The sequence below is a fragment of the Manis javanica genome, chromosome 10 (genome assembly GCF_040802235.1).
Source record: "Manis javanica isolate MJ-LG chromosome 10, MJ_LKY, whole genome shotgun sequence".
NCBI lineage: Eukaryota > Metazoa > Chordata > Mammalia > Pholidota > Manidae > Manis > Manis javanica.
The window spans coordinates 41,521,668-41,545,128 of NC_133165.1; the positions used below are offsets into that span (position 1 = coordinate 41,521,668).

The 23,461-nt window shown below is 37.0% G+C and overlaps 1 protein-coding gene across 8 annotated transcripts in view; it reads right to left on the reverse strand.

Annotated features, from left to right (window-relative positions):
• LOC108394392 (S-adenosyl-L-methionine-dependent tRNA 4-demethylwyosine synthase TYW1) overlaps positions 1-23,461 on the reverse strand; it is a 343,841-nt gene that overhangs the window by 108,228 nt on the left and 212,152 nt on the right. Inside the window, exon 14 of one of the 8 annotated variants that reach the window (XM_073215221.1) lies at positions 4,018-4,068. The exons of the other annotated variants lie outside the window; for them this stretch is intronic. Coding sequence (XP_073071322.1) covers positions 4,033-4,068 — 36 coding nt within the window. The 3' untranslated portion in view covers positions 4,018-4,032. Of the gene's footprint in view, positions 1-4,017; positions 4,069-23,461 lie in introns of those variants that run through there. 8 annotated transcript variants of the gene reach the window in all.

Genomic DNA, 23,461 nt, shown 5'->3' on the forward strand with positions numbered 1-23,461 from the left:
AGGCAATTTATAATTTAAGAGATTCAGAGCAGATGAAATCTTCTCCAGTACTAATAATACCTTGGCAATAGATCACTATATAAATGTAATGTTTTCATTAACTTCTACTAACCCATGAAAAATTTTACCTCATCACATTATATAATATAGAAATGCATCTTAATGTCCCAGTTCAAAGAATAAACAAGAGAGAAAAGTGCTACCTTTAGGTATCAGGAATAACATCTGTCTTCTGGATATAGAGTAATGGTTGATAAAATGAAGCACTCTGTAACCAAACTGGAATTCAAATACCAGTTTGAAGACTTCAGTAGCTAGTTTTTCAGGTCTACCAAATTGATGACTTCCACTGTGGCTATGCAGAATAAACAAATGCTAAAAGATGATAAAATAATACCATAAAGGCAAACAACTTTGTAAGCCTCAGCTTCCTCATCTGTAAAATAAAGGTATTAATAATATCTACCTCAAGTTCAACTATTGTGGAAAGCAGTATGGGGGTTCCTCAAAAAACTCAAAATAGAAATACCATTTGACCCAGGAATTTCACTCCTAGGAATTTACCCTAAGAATGCAGCAGCCCAGTTTGAAAAAGACAGATGCACCCCTATGTTTATCACAGCACTATTTACTATAGCCAAGAAATGGAAGCAACCTAAGTGTCCATCAGTAGATGAATGGATAAAGAAGATGTGGTACATATACACAATGGAATATTATTCAGCCATAAGAAGAAAACAAATCCTACCATTTGCAACAACATGGACGGAGCTAGAGGGTATTATGCTCAGTGAAATAAGCCAGGTGGAATAAGACAAGTACCAAATGATTTCACTAATCTGTGGAGTATAACAACAAAGAAAAAACTGAAGGAACAAAACAGCAGCAGACTCACAGAACCCAAGAATGGACTAACAGTTACCAAAAGGAAAGGGACTGGGGAGGATGGCTGGGAAGGGAGGGACAAGAGGAAGAAAGGGGCATTATGATTAGCACACATATTGTAGTGGGGTGGGGGAGACACAGAAAAGGCAGTATATACAGAGAAGACAAGTAATGACTCTATAGCATCTTACTATGCTGATGGGCAGTGACTATAATGGGGTATGTGAGGGGGACTTGATAATAGGGGGAGTCTAGTAACCATAATGTTCAAGTAATTGTACATTAACAATATCTATCTATCTATCTATCTATCTATCTATCTATCTATCTATCTATCTATCTATATATATATCTACCTCATAAGAAAAATATGAAGATAAAGCAAAAATGCATATAAAGGATTAGCAGGACTAGAATTCAGTAAGAGATTAAGAAAAGTTAGTTGTTACTATTAAATATAAAAATTTACAGTAGTAATGCTGTAAGATCAAATGTCTGCCTTACATTTAGCTCAGTTCAGAAACTGTTAGCCTAGAATCTCATCGGCAAGCACTGAGTGGTGCAGTGACCTGGCCTGAAAAGGTGGACACTCTAGGAATTAATGGGTGTCACACCTAGACTGCGTAGTTTTGCTGGCCAGGCCCTGGAGGAGAAGCAGCCCTGGAGGTAGTACCACTTTACAGAGAAACACAGTTAATTGGAGACCTCAGCATGAACTACAAAAGGCTTTTTAGAAAATGTTTTGACACTAAAAATCAAAAAGAAACTTCGATGGAGTAACAAAAATGTTCTGAAATGAAACAGTAGTGACAACTGAACAATTTTGTAAATACACTAAAAAAAAATCACTAATTTGTACACTTTAGAAGGGAGAATTTTATGGTGTAAATGTATCTCAAGTAAAAAAAAAGAAACAGATGTAACACATCTGTCTATTTCCATGGTTCCCAGGAGTTACTATCCTGTTGTGAGGGGAGGGGGAAGGAGAGGGTGGCCACTGAAAGGACAAATGAGCACCTGCACTTCGTCAACTTTAGTTTTCTGGCCCAGCAGAAATAATTTCTGCTTTTCCCTAGGTTCTCTGAACAGCTGGATGCATTCACCCTGTGAGGTTCACAGAGTTGTTTGGATAAATGATATCTTTTTACATCTTTTAGCACTTGTTTATACTACACAACCCAAGGTGGAAGTTATCATTTTTGGCAACCTGAATACCATCATACATATCTTCTTACACTCATTCTATAAGCGTCTATTAAATGTGTACTACAGGCAAAATAGGCAAAGAGGATGCAACAGTGAACAAGACAATGTTCCTGCTCTCACAAGCTTATGCTCAAGTCAGGAAAGAAACAGACAAGCACACAAGTCAGATAGTGATAATGTGCTATGGAAAAAAAACCAGGCAAGGAAGAGGGATAGGAAGACTGCTGAGGAAGGGAACCATTCTACACAAGATGGTCAGGGAGTACCCTTTGATAAAGTGGCATTTGGATGGAATCTTGAAGGAAGTGAGAAAACAAAACCTAGCAATGTCAGGGACAGACCATTATGGACAGACAGAATTAATCTGAAAAAACAAAAAAATATATACACATATGAACAACCAATGGAAAAATAGGCAAGGAATGAAAAGGTTATCAAAGGAATGGCCCAAAACATGAAAAGATGCTCACTCATCACACTAATTAGAGGAATGCAAAATAAACACCAACTTACACCACAGATATCGTTATACCCAGCAAATTGGCAAAATTTAAAAAGCTGACAATACCACATATTTATGAAGATAGAAAATGGAAACTCTAATATACTAATCTTAAAAGTACAGCAACTGTCCTGAGTACTGTGAAAAATACACAGTTAGGTTGAATGTATTATCCTACTACCATCCAGCAATTTTCACTCCTATGGACCCCAAGAAACTACTACACATGTATACAGAGGCACTTTCAATAATGTTCATTGCAGAGTGGAAATCCTGAGAAAAACCCAAATGTCCATGCATAGAAGAACAAAAAAATACACTGTGGAGTATTTATAGGATAGAATGTTACACAGCAGTTACAATGTCTCAAAAGCTAAATGTATCAACATAAGTAAATCTCACAAATACAATATTAAGCAAACAAAAGTTGCAGGGAGGGGAGAATGGAGAGCTACTGTTTAATGGGCATGTAGTTTCCATTTGAGAAGATTAAAAAAATTCTGGAAATGGATGGTGGTTACAGTTGCACAATAATGTGAGTGTATTTAATGCCACTGAACTATACATATTAAAATAGTTTAAATGGTATGTTTAATTTTTTTAATGATCAAAAGAAAGGATAAGTTGCAGAATGATACCTATAGGATGCTATTATTATATACAGTTTTAAAATATGGAAAAACAGCTCTGTTGTTTATGGAGTTATAAATATAGAATGCAGTAAAAAGCATGGAATGCTAAACAGCAAATATATGGCACTAATTACTTCTGAAAGAGAGAGAATAAGAGGAAAAATGACAGGAAAGAGGTTCACAGAAACTTGCATCTGAATTTATAATATTTCATTTCTTAAGCTAGCTGGTAGTTATACTGGGTATTTACCATCTTACTATATATGTTTATATATCTACAATATTTAATCATATATACAAAATTGGTGATAGAAGGCATTGTATTTTAAAATTTAAACACAAGTAAGCCATGATATTTTTAAATGTTTCTATCCAGACCTTACGAGGTACGCACATTATTAATCCCATTTTGTAGAAAACTGAATCTCCTGCCCAATATTACATAGCCAAAAAGTGGTAGGAGATAGAATCAAAACCTGGGTAGTCTTGTTTCAGAACCCCAACTCTTAACTACTACACAAATCAAACTGTTGGAAAACAACTAAGTACACATCAAGAAGAGGAGTGGATAAATCAAATTAGCTCACTCATCAACCATGTACCATGCAGTAATCATGTGTCACTCTGTGATAAGAGCTGGGAATATTACAGTGAGCAAAAAAGACATGACATACATTGTACCTTCTCTCATGGACTTTTCAGCTCCTAAGAAGGACAGTTAACAAAGCAATCATAACCAACCATAGCGAGTGCTGTGACGGAAAGGTAATAGAAAGCACAAGGCACCATTCACCATAAGTGCTGCATTCAGACTGTGCGGAGGGATGAGGGGGTCCGGGAAGGCTGCCAAATCCAAGATTTATAAATTAAGCTGTTACATTCACTGAATAAGATATTAAGCAGACAATAAGGACAGTGTTATAGTGTTATATTTGCTAATGCAGAAAGATGTCTGTCACACTGTTAATGGAAAAAGGTTCAAAATCAGCATATATAGCATCTTCTTGGAATGGACCAACAGTTATATTTTAGTATATAATAAAGGTGCCTTATCAAAACAGTACATAAAACATAGATTATTCAATAAATGGTACTGAACAACTAAATAAAAGTGAATATTAAATTGTATCTCAATTGGATTAAAGGGTTTTTCAAAATAAGGCCATGAAAGAACATGAAAACATACATAAACATTTTTATATCCTAAGAGGGGTGGATGATGATTTTTTAAGCATGTCATTAAAGACAGACTTCACAAGGAAAAGAATCTTGGGGTGGGGGGGAAGACAGCAGACTCATACTAATGGATCAAAATTTTAAATTAACCCAGATCCCTGTCTTATGTCACTATAAAAATTAATCTGTTTCATAGATCCAAATGTGAAAGAAAAAGTAATAAAGTTTCTACAAAAGAAAAAAGGAGAAAGAAAGCTATCTTCATGACCTTGGAGTACACAAATATTTCATAAACAGTATATGAAAAGAACTAACCATGAAAATTTTTTTAAATTGATAAATTGGACTTAATTAAAATTAAGGATTTCTGTTTATAAAAAGATATCATTAAGAGTAAACAAGCACTGGGTGGGGTGGGAAGGGAGGGAGAAGGGAATAAGGGCATTACGATTAGCAAACATAATGTAGGGGGAGCAAGGGGAAGGCAGTATAGCACAGAGAAGACAAGTAGTGACTCTACAGCATCTTACTATGCTGATGGACAGTATAATGGGGTATGTGGTGGAGACTTGATAATGGGGTGAATCTAGTAACCACAATGTTGCTCATGTAATTGTATATTAATGATACCAAAACAAACAAACAAAAAGAGTAAACAAGCAAAGACAGACTGTGAAAAGACCTCTTGAGTACATACATCTGACAAAGTACTTGTATCCAGAATATATTTCAAAACATAAACAAAATCAAGAAGAAAGTAAAAATAACTCAAATGAATAAGGAACAAAAGATGTCAACACAATTCACATTAAAAGGATATCCAAATGGCCAATAAGCATCATAAGCTACTCTCCCCAACCCTCAGGGAAATGCAAACTAAAACTATAGTGAAATATCACTAAACAACAACCAAAATGGCTAAATTAAAAAAAAAAAAAGGAGGGGGCTGTTGGTGAGGATATAGAACAATTGGACCTCTTAAGACATTGTTGGTGGAAGTATGAATCATTGCAACTCCTTCTGAAAAGTGGGACATACACTTATCCTGTAATTGACAATTCCAGTTGACATATGTAGACAACAGAATTACACATACATGTGCACTAAGAACAAACAGAAGATGCCCATTAAAATTACTTATAATAGTCAAAACTGTAAAATGATTCAAATGTTCATCAATCATAGAAACATTAAATAATACTATACAGCAGTAAAAGTGAATATAGAACTCTTACATATAATTTCATGGAGAAATCTCAAAACAAGATATTGAGCAAAAATAATGCAACACAGAAGATACATGATGATTCCATTTGCATAAAGTTCAAAAATATACAAAACAAAAATAAATTTAGAAGTTCAAAAATAGGCAAAATTAATCTAAGGTGACAGAAAATGACATCGTTCATATTTTAAATAAAAAGCACAGTTAGAATTAAAGATGGTGGTGTGAGAGGTGAGACAGAGAACTCCTCCTTAAACCACATATAATATGAAAATATAATTAATACAACTAATCCTGAAAGAGCAACAGGAAAGAAGGCTGCACCAGACTGCATAGACATGGAGAAAAGAACAGACCTCATGGAATTAGGTAAAATACCAAAGCCATGATCCAGCATGACCAAAGCCCTACCCCCATCCCAACTTACCAGCAGGAAGAAGAGAAACGGAGCAGGGAGGCAGTGGAGGCCCAGGACTGCTGAACTCTGGAGATCTGCTCTGGGAGCACAAACCTACATTGCATGGTGCTCAGGCAGGGAGAATACCTGGAGAGACTGAGATTCCAGCACAATAACTGTGGCAAACAGGGATCCATACTCAGCTGCTCTGGGACAAAAGAAAGCCAGGCAGTCGCAAGAGACTTCCTAACAGTGAGAGGGCTGCTAAAGGGGCAAGGAAGGCACAGAACTCACTGCTCAGGAGAAAGGACAGGTAGACAAAATTGTCTGGGCAAACTCTACCCAGAAGGTTGGGAACTTTCAGGAACTGTAGGTGCTCCAATCCCCTTGGCTAGATGTGCAGCTCCAAGACCTCCAACATGACACGTAGCCTGCAGCACATTTCTACTGGTCAGACCACCCCTGGATCAAAAACTGGGAGCCCCTGACCTGGCATGAGATGAGCTAAAGGGAGCTATGCCTACAGCAACTACAATCACAAAGCATAGAGGCTTACATGTGTGTGTTTGGCACACTGGTTCTGGCAGTGGAGACACGGATAGCAGCTGGGAAGCAGGAAATAGCTCTATCCTCCAACCAGGCACCAAGAGTGCTCCCCTGAGACGCCTGACAATGCTACAGCGGCTGAGAAACTCCATAGAGTAGAGCTTCTGGGCACTAAAGGGCGCCACATACAAATATGAAATGTCAAAGGAATCTGATTCAAACCAAAATCGTACAAACACCAGAAAAAGAGTTGAATGCATCCTGAAAGAGACTTCAAAATAAAAATTATGAACATGCTCATGGAGGTACAGAAAAATATTCAGAAACAAACTCCGGTAGGAAAGCCAATCATTAAGGAATACAATGGAGGGTTTTAAAAGCAGATTAGATATAGTGGAGGAGACGATAAATGAAACAGAAACTGGAGAAAAGGAATACAAAGAAGCTTAGGCACAGAGAGAAAAAAAGATCTCTAAGAATGAAAGAGAGAACTGTGTAACCAAACAAAATGGAACAATATCCATATAATAGGGGTAACAGAAGAAGAGAGAGAAAAAGGGATAGAAAGTGTCTATGAGGAGGTAATTGCTGAAAATTTCCCTAATATGGGGAAGGAGATAGTCTCTCAGGCCATAGAGATACACAGATATCCCAAGGGAAGACAACACCAAGATAAATAATAATTAAAATGGCAAAGATCAAGAAAAAGGACAGACTATATTAAAGCAGCCAGAGACAGAAATAAGATCACATACAAAGGTAAATCCATCACGCTATCATCAGACTTCTCAATAGAAACTTTACAGGCCCGAAAGAAGTGGCATGATATATTTAATGCAATGAAGCAGAAGCGCCTTGAACCAATAATACTCTATCCATTTAAATTTGAAGGACAGATTAAACAATTTCCAGATAAGCAAAAGCTGAGAGAATTTCCAATCCACAAATCATCTCTACAGTGTATTTTGGAGCGACTGCTATAGATGCAAGTATTCCTAAGGTTAAATAGCTGTCAATAGAGGTAATAAAACCACAGTAAAGAAAGTAGAAGTTAATTAATAAGCCAATGAAGAATTAAATCAACTACCCCCAAAGTCACTCAAGAGATAGGCAAAGAGTACAGAATATGATACCTAATATATAAAGAATGGAAGAAGAAGAAAAAGGAGGAGGAAAAAAAACCCTACAGATTGTGTATGTAAAAGCATACTAAGGGAGGTAAGTTAGACTCTTAGAAAGTAAAGAAGTTAACCTTGAACATTTAATAACCATGAATCTATAGCCAGCAATGGCAATAAGTACTTACATATTAATAATCACCCTAAATGTAAATGGTATGAAAGCACTAATCAAAAGAAATTAAGTCACTGAATGGATAAAAAAACAAGACCCATCTATATGCTGCCTACAAGAGATTAACTTCAAACCCAAAGACATATACAAACTAAAAGTGAAGGTAAGCAAAAAGAAAGTTCACGCAAATAAAAGGGGAAAAAAAGCAGGAGTTGAAGTATTTGTATCAGACAAAATAGACTTTAAAAAAAAGAAAGTCAAAAGAGACAAAGAAGGATATTACATAATGAAAAAAGGGTCAATCCAACAAGAAGATATGACCATTATAAATACCTATACACCCAACACAGGAGCACCTACATATGTGAAACAAATACTAACAGAAGTAAAAGGGGAAATAGAATGCAAAGCATTCTTTCTAGGAGACTTCAATACTCCACTCACTCCAAAGGAAAGATTGACCAGACAGAAAATAAGTAAGGAGACAGAGGCACTGAACAACACACTAGAACAGATGGACCTAACAGACATCTACAGAACTCTACATCCACAAGGAACAGAATACACATTCTCCTAAATTGCACATGGAACATTTTCAAGAATAGATCATATACTAGGCCACAAAAGAGCTTCAGAAAAATAAAAAAGATTGAAATTGTACCAAACAGCTTCTCAGATGACAAAGGTATAAAACATGAAATAAATTACACAAAGAAAACAAAAAAGCCCACAAACACATGGAGGCTTCAAAACATGCTCTTAAATAACTAATGGTTCAGTGATCAAAGAAAAACAGAGATCAAGCAATATATGGAGACAAATGACAACAATAATTCAATACTGCAAAATCTGTGGGACGCAGTGAAGTCTGTGCTAAGAGGGAAGTATATTGCAATACAGGCCTACCTCAGGAAAGAACAACAACCCCATATGAACAGCATAAACTCACAATTACAGAAACTAGAAAAAGAGTAATAAATGAAACCCAAAGTCAGTAGAAGGTGGAACAAAATAAAGATATGGGCAGAAATAAATAAAATCAAGAAGAATAAAACAATAAAAAGAATCAATGAAAGCAAGACCGGTTCTTTGATAATATAAACAACATAGATAAACCCCTAGCCAGACTTATCAAGAAAAAAAAAAAAAAAAGACAACTAGAATTGAGAAACTAAACAGAATCATAACTGAAAAAGGAAAAATTACTACAGACACCACAAAAATACAAATAATTATGAGAGAATACTATGAAATATGATATGTTAACAAACTGGATAACCTAGCAGAAATGGACAACTTTCTAAAAAAATACAACCCTCCAAGGCTGACCAAAAAAAAAACATAAAATCTGAACAGACCAATTACCAGCAATGAAATTGGACTGGTTATCAAAAAACTACCTAAGAACAAAACTCCTGGACCAGATGGCTTCACCAGTGAATTTTATCAAACATTTAGTGAAGATGTAATACCTATTTTCCTACAAAAAGTAGAAGAGGAGGGAATACTTCCAAACTCATTCTATGAGGCCAGCATCATTCTAATACCAAACCACCATGCAAAGATACCACAAAAAAAGAAAATTAAAAACCAATAGCCCTGAAGAACATATATGCAAAAATACTCAACAAAATATTAGCAAACCAAATACAAAAACACATCAAAATGATCATCCACCATGATCAAGTAGGATTTATGCCAGGGATGCAAGGGTGGTACTATATTAGAAAATCTGTCAACATCATCCACCACATCAACAAAAGGAAAGACAAGAATCACATGATTATTCAACAAAAAATCATTTGTTGAATGATTATTCATTCAACACCCTTCATAATAAAAACTATCAATAAAATGCTGTACAGGGCAAGTACCTCAACACAATAAAGTCCATATATGACAAACTCACAGCAAACATCATCCTTAGCATTGAGAAGCTGAAAGCCTTTCCTTTAAGATCGGGAACAAGAAAAGAATGCCCATCCTCTCACTTTTGTTCAACATAGTTCTGAAGGTCCTCACCATGACAATCAGATAACACAAAGAAATAAAAGGCACCAAAATTGGTAAAGAAGATAAACTCTCACTATTTGCAGATGACATATTGTACATAAAAAACCCAAAAGAATCCACTTCAAAACTACTAAATCTAATATCTGAATTCAGCACAGTTGCAGGGTACAAAATTAATACCCAGAAATCTGTTGCATTTTTTCACACTTATGATGTACTAACAGAAAGAGAAATAAGAAAAGCAATTCCATTTACAATTGCATCAAAAAGAATAAAATACCTAGGAATAAACCTAACCAAGGAGGTGAAAGAAATATACTCTGAAAACTACAAGACATTCATGAGAAAAATTGAAGAAGATACCAATAAAAGAAAACACATCCTGTGCTCATGGATAGGAAGAATTAGTATTGCCAAAATGTACATCCTGCCTAAAGCAATCTACAGATTCAATGCAATTCCTATGAAAATACCAATAACATTCTTCAATGAACTAGAGCAAATAGTTTGAAAATTCATGAGGAACCAAAAAAGACCCCAAATAGCCAAAGCAATCTTGAGAAGGGAAGTTAACTCCCCAACTTCAAGCTCTACTACAAAGCCACAGTAATCAAGACAATTTGATACTGGCACAAGAACAGAATAATAGACCAAAAGAGCAGACTAGAGAGCCCGGAAAGAAACCCAACCATACATGGTCAATTAATATACGATAAAGGACCTATGGACATAAAATGGGGAAATGACAGCCTCTACAACAGCTGGTGTGGGCAAAACTGAACAGCTACATGCAGGAGAATGAAACTGGATTATTGTTTAACCCCATAAACAAAAGCAAACGCAAAATGCATTAAAGATCTGAACGTAAGTAATGAAACCATAAAACTCTTAGAAGACAACATAGGCAAAAATCTCCTGAATAAAAACATGAGCAACTTCTTCCTGAACAAATCTCCTTGAGCAAGGGAAAAAAAGGAAAAATGAACACATGGGACTACATCAACCTAAAAATCTTCTGTACAGCAAAGGACACCATCACCACAACAAAAAGGCATCCTACAGTATGGAAGAATATATTTGTAAATGACATATCAGATGAGGGGTTAACATCTAAAATACATAAAGAACTCACATGCAAAAAGATGGCAGCGTGAGAGGTGAGACAGAGACTTCCTTCTAAAAATCGCATATTATATGAAAATATAATTAATACAACTAATCCTGAAAGAGCAACAGGAAAGACAACTGCATGAGACAGCATACATCTGGAGAAAAGAGCAGACATCACAGAACAGGGTAACATACTAAAGCGGTGGCCCAGCAGGACCCAAGCCCTTCCACTCCAGCTCAACTGAGGGAGGAAGAGAAACTGAGTGGGGAGGGAGTGGAGGGCTGGGACTGCTGAATACTGAACTCCAGAGATCTTCTCTGGGAGCACAAACCTACATTTCTTGGTGCTTGCATGGTGCATGGTACTCTCATAATTAGGGGGTTGGAAAGCTAAGACAGGCAGAATTCTGGAGAGACTAAGATTCCAGCCGCTTGTGGAAAGGAGGGTTCCATATCCAGCTGCTCTGAGACAAAAGAAAGGCGAGCAGTCTGAGTGACTTCCTAACAAGAAAGCCCTTAGCAAGAGGGCTGCTAAAGGGCAAGGATTGCACAGAAATTACTGCTCAGGAGAAAGGACAGGTAGACAAAATTAGGTGGGAACACACTGCCCAGCAGGTTGGGAGCTTTCATGATCTTGAGGTGCTCCAGCTCCCTGGCTGGCTGCACAGCTCCAGGGACCCCCATCTGTGATGCACAGCCTACTGAGCTTTTCTCATGGCCCGCCCCACCTGGCTTGCAAACTGGCAAACCCTACCATGGCATTAGGCCAGTCAGAGGGAAGATCTGTCTACAGCAACTACAAACACAAAGCATAGAGGCTTATACCTGTGTGCTTGGCCCACTGGTAATGTCAGTGGAGACAGGCATAGCAGCCAGGAAGTATAAAAGAGCTCTTTCCTCCCCCCAGGCACCAATACCACCCCCCTGCTACCAATGACATTGCTTCAGGGACTGAGCACCTCCAGAGAGCAGAGCTCCTGGACACTAGAGGGTGCTATATATATATATACAAATATGAAATAACAAAGGAACCTGGTTCAAAGTAAAATTATTAATACAACTCCTGAGAAAGAAAACATCAACCTCATGAAGCTACCTGAAAGGGAGTTCAAAATAAAAATCATTAGCATGCTCATGGAGGTACGGAAAGATATTCAAGAACTCAGGAAGGAATTCCGGTCGAAGATCCAATTGTTGAAGAGCACAATGGAGGGTATTAAAAGCACATTAGATACAGTGGAGGAGATGATAAATAAAATAGAAACTAGAGAAAAGGAATACAAAGAACTTAAGGGACAGAGAGAAAAAAGGATCTCTAAGAATGGAAGAATACTGAGAGAAATCTGTGACCAATCCAAATGGAACAATACTTGAATTATAGGGGTTCCAGAAAAAGAAGAGAGAGAAAAAGGGATACAAAGTGTCATTGAAGGGGTAATTGCTGAAAACTTTCCCAATATGGGGAAGGAGATAATCTCTCAGGCCATGGAGATCCACAAATATCCGAACACAAAGGACCCAAGGAAGACAACACCAAGACATAACAGTAATTAAAATGGCAAAGATCAAGGATAAGGACAGACTATTACAAGCAGCTAGAGAAAGAAATAAGATCACATACAAAGGCAAGCCAATCAGGCTATCATCAGACTTCTCAGCATAAACCTTACATGACAGAAGGGAGTGGCATGATGTATTTAATGCTATGAAGCAGAAGGGCCTCAAATGAAGATTACTTTAGCTGGAAAGATTATCATTTAAATTTGAAGGAGGGATTAAACAATTTCCAGATTAGGAAAAGCTGAGAGAATTTACCTCCCACAAACCATCTCTGCAGTGTATTTTGGAGGGACTGCTATAGATGGAAGTGTTCCTAAGGTTTAATAGCTGTCACCAGAGGTAATAAAACCACAGTAAAGAAAGCAGAACAGCTAATTACTAAGCAAATGCAAAATTAAATGAACTTCCCTGAAACTCAATCAAGAGACAGACAGAGAGTACAGAATATAACAGCAAATATATTAAAAAAATGGAGGAGGAAGAAAAAGGAGGAGAAAAAGAAAAGAACCTTTAGATTGTGTTAGTAATAGCATATAAAGTGAGTTCAGTTAGACTCTTAGATAGTAAGGAAGTTAACCTTGAATCTTCGGTAACCACGAATCTAAAGCCTGCAATGGCAATAAGTATATATATACCTATCGATAATCACCCTAAATGTAAGTGGGCTGAATGCACCAGTCCAAAGACAAAGAGTCACTGAATGGATATAAAAACAAGACCCATCTATATGCTGCCTACAAGAGACTCACTTTAAACCCAAAGATATAAACAAACTAAAAGTGAAGGGATGGAAAAAGATATTTCCCGCAACTAACAGGAAGAGAAAAAGCAGGAGTTACAGTACTTGTCTCCGACAACATAGACTTTAAAACAAAGAAAGTCACAAGAGACAAAGAAGGACATTACATAATGATAAAATTGTCAATCCAACAAGAAGCTATAAACATTATAATTAATTATGCACCCAACACAGGAGCACCAACATAGGTGAAACAAATACTAAATGAATTAAAAGGGGAAATAGAATGCAATTCATATATTCTAGGAGACTTCAACACTCCACTCACTCTGAGGGACAGATGAACCAGACAGAAAATAAGTAAGCAGACAGAGGCACTGGAAAAGACATTAGGAAAGACGGACCTAACACACATCTACAGAACTCTACACCCAAAAGAAGCAGAATACACATTCTTCTCAAGTGCACATGGAAGAATTCAATAATAGATCATATACTAGGCCACAAAAAGAGCCTCAGTAAATTCAAAAAGATTGAAATTGTACAAACCAGTGTCTCAGACCACAAATGTATGAGACTAGAAATAAATTACCCAAAAAAATGAAAAATCCCACAAACACATGGAGGCGTCACAACATGCTCCTAAATAACCAATAGATCGATGACCAAATAAAAACAGAGACCAAGCAGTATACAGATTCAAATGACAACAATAATTCAACACTGCAACATCTGTGTGATGCAGCCAAGGTTGTGCTAAGAGGAAAGTATATTGCAATACAGGCCTATCTCAGGAAAGAAGAACAATCCCACATGAGCAGTCTAAACTCACAAATAACGAAACTAAAAAAGAAGAACAAATGAGGCCCAAAGTCAGTAGAAGGAGGGACATAATAAAGATTAGAGCAGAAATAAGTAAAATCAAGAAGAATAAAATAGAAAGAATCAATGAAAGCAACAACTGGTTCTTGAGAAAATAAACAAAATAGAGAAGCCCCTAGCCAGACTTAACAAGAGAAAAGGAGAGTCTACACACATAAACAGTTCAGAAATGAGAATGGAAAAATCACTATGGACACCACAGAAATATAAATAATTATTAGAGTATACTATGAAAAATGATATGCTAACAAACTGGATAACTTAGAAGAAATGGACAACTTTCTATGAAAATACAACTTTCCAAGGCTGACCCAAAAAGAAAAAGAAAATCTGAACAGACCAATTACCAGCAATGAAATTGAACAGGTAATCAAAAATCTACGTAAGAATAAAAATCCCTGCACCAGATGGCTTCACCGCTGAATTTTATCAAATATTTGAAGATGTAATAACCATCCTCCTTAAAGTTTTCCAAAGACTAGAGGAAGAGGGAATACTTCCAAACTCATTCTATGAGGCCAGCACCACTCTAACACAAACACCAGGCAAAGACACCACAAAAAAAGAAAATTACAGACCAATATCCCTGATGAACATAAATGCAAAAGTACGCAACAAAATATAAGCAAACCGAATACAAAAATACATCAAAGAGATCATCCATCACGATCAAGCAGGATGTATTCCAGGGATGCAAGGATGGTACATTTGAAAATCCATCAACATCATCTACTACATCAACAAAAGGAAGGAAAAAAAGACATGATCATCTCCATAGATGCTGAGAAAGCATTTGACAAATTCAACATCTATTTATGATAAAAGCTCTAAAAAAAATGAGTATAGACGGCAAGTACTTCAACATAATAAAGACCATATATGACAAATCCACAACCAACATTATACTTAACATGAAGAAGCTGAAGGCATTTCTTTAAGATCGGGAACAAGACAAGGATGCCCACTCTCCCCACTTCTATTCAACATAGTACTGGAGGTCCTAGCCATGGCAATCAGACAAGACAAAGAAATAAAAGGCATCCAGATTGGCAAGGAAGAAGTCAAACTGTCCCTGACTGCAGATGACATGACACTGCACATAAAAAACCCTAAAGAATCTACTTCAAAACTACTAGATCTAATACGTGAATTCATCAAAGTTGCAGGACAGAAAATTAGTACGCAGATATCTGTGGCATTTCTATACACTAACAATGAACTACTACAAAGAGAAATCAGGAAAACAATTCCATTCACAGTTACATCAAAAACAATAAAATACCTAGGAATATACTGAACCAAGGAGGTGAAAGACCTACACTCTGAAAACTACAAGACACTCATGAGAGAAATTAAAGAACATACCAATAAATGGAAACGTATCTCGTACTCATGGATAGGAAGAATTAATATTGTCAAAATGGCCATCATGCCTAATCTATACACTCAATGCAATTGCTATAAAAATACCAACAGCATTCTTCAACAAACTGGAGAAAATCATTCTAAAATAAATATGGAAGTACAGAAGACCCCAAATAGCCAAAGCAATCCTGAGAAAGAAGAATAAAGCTGGGAGGATTATGCTCCCCAACTTCAAGCTCTTCTACAAAGCCACAGTAATCAAGACAATTTGGTACTGGCACAAGAGCAGACCCATAGGTCAACGGAACAGACTAGAGAGCCATGATAGAAATCCAACCATACATGGTCAATTAATATATGATAAAGGAGCCATGGACATACAATGGGGAAATGACAGCCTCTTCAACAGCTGGTGTTGGCGAAACTGGACAGCTACATGGAAGAGAATGAAACTGTATTATTGTTTAACCCCATACACAAAAGTAAAATCGAAATGGATCAAAGACCTGAATGTAAGTCATGAAACCATAAAACTTTTACAAGAAAATAGGGAAAAATCTCCTGAATATAAATGTGAGCACCTTCTTCCTGAATGCATCTCCTTGAGAAAGGGATAGAAAACCAAAAATTAACTCATGGAACTACATCAAACTAAAAAGTTCCTGTACGGCAAAGGACACTATCAACAAAACAGTATCCTCCTGTATATCCGACAAGGGGTTAACATCCAAAATTTATAAAGAATTTACATGCCTCAACACCCAAAAAGCAAATAGCCTGATTAAAAAATGGGCGGAGGATATGAACAGACACTTCTCCGAAGAAGAAATTCAGATGGCCAACAGACACATGTAAAGATGCTCCACATCACTAATCATAAGGGCAACGCAAATTAAAACCACAATGAGATATCACCTCACAACAGTAAGGACAGCCAGCATCGAAATGACTAAGAACAACAAATGCTGGCAAGGATGTAGAGAAAGAGGAACCCTCCTACACTGCTGGTGGGAATGTAATATAGTTCAACCATTGTGGAAAGTCATATGGAGGTTCCTCAAACAACTAAAAATAGAAATACCATTTGACCCAGGAATTCCAGTCCTAGGAATTTACCCAAAGAATACAAGTTCTCAGATTCAAAAAGACATATGCACCCCTATGTTTATTACAGCTCTATTTACAATAGCCAAGATATGGAAGCAACCTTAGTGTCCATCAGTAGATGAATGGGTAAAGAAGATGTGGTACATACACACATGGAATACTATTCAGCAATAAGAAACAAACAAATCCTACTATTTGCAACAATACAGACGGAGCTAGAGGATATTATGCTCAGTGTAATAAGCCACATGGAGAAAGACAAGTGCCAAATGATTGCCCTCAGCTGTCATGTATAAAAACTAAGCAAAGCTGAAGGAACAAAACAGCAGTAGACTCACGACTCCAAGAAGGGACTAGCGGTTACCAAAGGGGAGGTGTGTGGGATGGCGGGTGGAGAGGGAGGGAGCAGAGGATTGAGGAATACTATGTTTAGTATACATAGCGTGCAGGGCGGGGGCGGGGGGGGGGGGACGGTAACCGGGAAGACAGTGTTGCACGGAGAAGGCAAATAGTGACTCTGTGGCATCTTACTACACTGATGGACAGTGACTGCAATGGGGCATGGAGGGGGACTCAATAATATGGGTGAATGTAGTAAGCACATTGTTTTTTATGTTAAACCTTCATAAGAGTGCATATCAATAATACCTTAATAAAAAATAAATTTAAAAAAGCACAGTTGTACAAGAATGTACTGTACCTCATTTGTAAGTAAAATACACACATGTATGTATACATACATGAATTAAAATTCTGGAAGATATATAGCATTACAGCAATGATATTTTATATCTTCGAATTTTGTTGGCATATAAATCATTTATTTTCTTCATTATGGTAAAATTTATTTTCTAATTACTTTTTACCAGATATGCTTATATAAATTTTTTATCTCATAAGAGGAAATACCTTTAACTTCTTCATCAAATAATATTTTGCTCTTGGTTCAAAGGTTAATATTCATTACATTAATATCTAGTGTTCGCTCTCTCCACTTCCAGCCTTCCCATTCAACCCAGTACACAATGGCTTCTACATAAAACACTGTACTCTTATTTCTTTTTGACAGTGATTAGAGACGAACTGGTAAACCAACTTTCTTTTTTGTACCTTAACCTTTCCCTCATTATCTTTCTGGAACCTCACTGTTCCTTTAGTAGTGTGTGATACATCACACTTACATGGAATTGAATCAAAACCTTTATGAAATTCTTCCCAGATTCACTCTCTGTTATGTTCTTCATCTTGAAAGCTTCAAATTTTGTGTTCCTCCTGCTAGAAAGCAGTGTGGAGTTTTCTAAAAAAATTAAAGCATGCCACACAACCCAATAATTCCATCTCTTGGAATCTACCTGAAGACAACAAAATCTTTAATTCAAAAAGATATATGCATCCCTACAATTTTTGCAGCATTATTTACACTAGCCAAAACATGAAAACAACTGAAGTGACCATCAATAGATGAATGGTTAAAGAAGATGGAGTACATACATACAGTGGAATATTTTTTTGTTATCATTAATCTACAATTACATGAAGAACATTATGTTTACTAGGCTCCCCCTTCAACAAGTCCCCCCACACCCCATTATAGTCATTGTTCATCAGCATAGTAAGATGCTGCAGAATCACTACTTGTGTTCACTGTGTTGCACAGCCTTCCCCATGCCCCCCCCCATATTATACATGCTAATCGTAATGCCCCCTTTCTTTTTCCCTGCCCTTATCCCTCCCTTCCCCAGTCCCTTTCCCTTTGGTAACTGTTAGTCCATTCTTGGATTCTGTGATTCTGCTGCTGTTTTGTTCCTTCAGTTTTTCTTTGTTCTTATACTCCACAGATGAGTGAAATCATGATAGTTGTCTATCTCTGCCTGGCTTATTTCACTGAGCATAATACCCTCTAGCTCCATCCATGTTGTTGCAAATGATAGGATTTGTTTTCTTCTTATGGCTGAATAATATTCCATTGTGTATATGTACCACATCTTCTTTATCCATTCATCTACTGATGTACACTTAGGTTGCTTCCATTTCTGGGCTATTGTAAATAGTGCTGTGATAAACATAGGGGTGCATCTGTCTTTTTCAAACTGGGCTGCTGCATTCTTAGGGTAAATTCCTAGAAGTGGAATTCCTGGGTCAAATGGTATTTCTATTTTTAGTTGTTTGAGGAATCTCCATACTTCTTTCCACAATGGTTGAACTAATTTACATTCCCACCAGTAGTGTAGGAGGGTTCCCCTTTTTCCACAACCTCGCCAACATTTGTTGTTGTTTGCCTTTTGGATGGTGGTGATCCTTACCTGGTGTGAGGTGATATCTCATTGTGGTTTTAATTTGCATTTCTCTGATAACTAGCGATGTGGAGCATCTTTTCATGTGTCTGTTGGCCATCTAATTTTCTTCTTTGGAGAACTGTCTGTTCAGCTCCTCTGCCCATTTTTTAATTGGATTATTTGCTTTTTGTTTGTTGAGGTGCGTGAGCTCTTTATATATTTTGAATATAAACCCTTTATTGGATCTGTCATTTATGAATACATTCTCCCATACTGTAGGGTACCTTTTTGTTCTATTCATGGTATCCTTTGCTGTACAGAAGCTTTTCAGCTTGATATAGACCCACTTGTTCATTTTTGCTTTTGTTTCCCTTGCCCGGGGAGATATGTTCATGAAGAAGTCGCTCATGTTTCTGTCCAAGAGATTTTTGCCTATGTTTTTTTCTAAGAGTTTTATGGTTTCATGACTAACATTGAGGTCTTTGATCCATTTTGAATTTACTTTTGTATATGGGGTTAGACAATGTTCCAGTTTCATTCTCCTACATGTAGCTGTCCAGTTTTGCCAGCACCATCTATTGAAGAGACTGTCATTTTCCCATTGTATGTCCATGGCTCCTTTATCGTATATTAATTGACCATATATGTTTGGGTTAATGTCTGTAGTCTCTAATCTGTTCCACTGGTCTGTGGCTCTGTTCTTGTGCCATTACCAAATTGTCTTGATTACTGTGGCTTTGTAGTAGAGCTTGAAGTTGGGGAGTGAGATCACCCCCTCACTTTCTTCTTCCTTCTCAGGATTGCTTTGGCTATTTGGGGTCTTTGATATTTCCATATGAAATTTTGTACACAGTGGAATATTATCCTGCCATAACTTAAGAAAGAAATCTTGCAATGTGCAACAACATGGGTGAACTTAGAGGGTATTATGCTAAGGGAAATAAATAGGAGAAAGAAGAATACCATATGGTTTCACATGTATGTTGATTTCTGAAAAATAGAATAGAAATAGGCTCACAAACACAGAGAATTGATGGTTGGTTACGATAGGGGGATGGAGGGAAGGAGTAACAGGTGAAACAGGAGATGTAGATAAAGAGGTACATACTTCAAATTATAAAATATTTTAGTCACAGGGATGGAATATAGTTCATATTATTGTAATATCTTTGTATGGTTATAGGTGGTAACTACACTTATCCTGGTGAGCATTTAATTATGTATATAATTGATGAATCACTAAGTTGTTCATCTAAAACCAATATAATATTGTATATAAACTATACTTCAATTTTAAAAAATTGTGTTCCTCAAGGTTCTTTCTTTGACCTTCTTTAGAAACTTCTTGGATAACTCCATCCCCTTCCTCACCTTCAACTGTGATTTACTGCTACAGAGACTATACTTCCAAATCTATATATTCATGCTTCAACATTCCTTTAAGTCCCTACAGCACATAAGCAATTGTCTGCTAGACCTGATGACCTAATGCCCTAACACAAACTTAAGATGAAACATATTCCTCTTTCCCTAAAACAAGCTTAGGTAGAAGTCATGTCTGGAGAAAACCTATTTACTAGGGGGCTTCTTGCAACTGGAGAGAACTAACCAGTTTGCAGACACCAGCTTAGGATAACACAACAGTAGAAATTAAACACACCAGTCTTGGTCAAATGTCAAAAATGGCAAAAAACAGAATATCCTTTTAGCCATGCAGAGGAAAGTTAGTGGCATTAAATCCAGGCTGTAGGGAATCAATACCCTGGGAAATCTATGCCTGTGGAGAGGGCTCACACAGGGTAGATAAACGTAAAGGACAAGATAAATCTTAAGAAAACAAGAGTTAGGTACTTTGTCCATTTTTTAATTGGATTGTTTTTTGGTGTTGAGTTACATGATTTCTTTAGATATGTTGGATATCAACCCCTTCTCAGATGTATCATCTACAAATACATTCTTCCATTCAGTTAGGTTGTCTTTACGTTTGGTTAATGATTTACGATTGGCGAAAATTTAGAGAAACCTCAGTGACATGCTGTTGGGAGGCCAGCAGAGGGAGCTTTCATATCCACCACTCCTGGTAAATCTTAGACCCACCACAGCCCAGCCAATGAGAGAACTGTCACAGCTCAGCCAAGGAGAAGCATGTGGAACTCCCTGTTTACTTCAATGGACTTTTTGCTTAGAACAGCCCTCCAACTTGGCCCTTCCTCTATAAAAGGGTGTTCCTCTCTTTTGTTCTCTAGACATGCCTATGGTTTTACTGTAGCTTGTATGTCTCAATTGCAATTGTCTGCTATTCCTGAATAAACCCATTTTTGTTGGTAAAATAACTGTTTTCTTTTTAAGGTTGACAATGGTTTCCTTTACTGTGTAGAATCTTTTTAGTGTATGATGAGAACTAGTAACTACACTTATGGTGAGCATTTTGTAATACATAAGCAATTTCTGAATCACTATGTTGTATACCTGAAATTAATACAATTATATATCAAACCAAATATTGTATATCAAATATATTTCACTAAAAAAATTTTTTTAATTAAAAGAAATATTCCAAGACCATAGCCAGATGGACTAAGGTTCAAGAATTGACTATAGCATAAATAATGGGAGGCAGAAATAAAATAGTTCTCCTTCTTAGGGGAACTACTCAGAACAATGGAGGAGAAACCAACTTATCCTAAAGGGTGTGGAGGAGGAAAATATGGTATTTCACTGACTCCAAAATACTCTAGACTGTTAAGATACAGTCTTTTATGAAAATAACAGTGCTGTCAAATGAATATGACATGCCATCTCAGGCTGCATCTCACTTTATAAATGTTAAAAAGTGACAAACTGCATGCTGCAATTAGAGAACAGCAGAGGCACAGAAGATCCCTCTCAAGTGTGCTAAGATGGGAATCTGACCTACTGTCAGGCTCCAAACAAAGTGAAGAAGCATTCTGGACCATCACACACTCTTGTAGACTCCACAACTGACCAACAAGCAGGAAACTGAGTAGGGAAAAACCCAGTTTTCTCTCCTGTGTGTCTACTTTATACACACAGAACACTTCACTTCTAACACTATGGTCACCAAATGTTTGGGGGAGTCTTCCCCCACCAAACAACTCTGTGACACCAATTGGGCATCCTACAATTTAACTCAATTCTGACAGTATACCCCGCGTCAGAGGTCAATCACAAGTCCAGGTTGTCACCTGCCTTCCGACCAATAGGCTACGTATCACAGGTTTCCATCCTCAGGTTTGATTAATTTGATAGAGTGGCTCAGGGAAATCAGGGAAACATTAACTTACATTTACCAGTTTAGTAAAGGATACAGAAGAACAACCAGAAGAAGTGATACACAGAACCAGATTTCAGGGTATCCTGAGCACAAGAGCTTCTGTCCCCATGGAGTTGGGGTATGCCACCGTACTGGATGTGTTCACCAACATGAAGCACCCCCCACCCCCTAGTGAGATTTTTATGGAGGCTTGTTCACATAGGCACAATCAAGTATTAACTCCCATTTCTAGCCCCTCTCCCCACTCTAGAGAAGCTGAGGGTAGGGGTGGGAAGTATTCAGGGCTGAAATCCCAAGCTTCTAATCATGGCTCAGGTTTTCTGGTGACCAGTTCCCATCCAGGAACCTTCCAGATCCCACAGTGTTGCCTCAGAACAAAAGATGTTCCCACTGCTCTTACCACTTAGGAATTTACAAGGGTTTCAAGAGCTCTGGGCCAGGAACTGGGGCAGAAACCAATATATATATATATACATGTTGTTTTTTCTATCATCTCACACTGAGTAAGATGAAAAATTAAGCTATCTTTAACATGGTTATAGAGAAATTTTAGTAGCATGGAAAAATGGTTCTGTCCTTATGTCAACAACAAAACACAACATATAAAATTGAATCATATATGTAAAATAGCATACCTCCCCTGCAATTTCTCTTTACTTCCCCAAAATTTCCATAATCAACATGCAATATTTTTACAATCAGAGATAAAGAAATCAAAAGTTAAATGTTTTTTTTAATTTGCAAATTATAGGCCGCATGAATAATGTTGGTTTATTTAAATATTAGATACAGAGCTATCTTGTGAATGTACTATAAGCCCTTCTCCCATTGTTAAATAGAATAATATTACTTCAATAAGGTCAGCTCAGAGCACGCTCACATCTCTAGAAAGAGGGCTAATGTTCATATTTGGTTATCTAAGATTGTGAAATTCAGGGAACATGTTTGTCTTGCTTTTCAAATATGAGGTTTCAAACATATCAATATCATTGTTTAAACATGGAAAAGGATTAATTGCTTCAATCTCCTGTGGGATCTTCAATTTGGCATAACAATGTGCTAGCAGAAACACATCTATTCACATTGCTGATAAAAGTCTACTGCCAAAAGTAGGCAGTGTTTCTTGTACAAAATGGATTTGTCTTTTTTAAAAATGGACTGCCTGACAAGTAGCTGTCATGGACAGAAACTGAAGCTAATGCATTTTTTGCTGTGTTATCTTAACGGCAATGCTTTTTAGCCCCACATACTC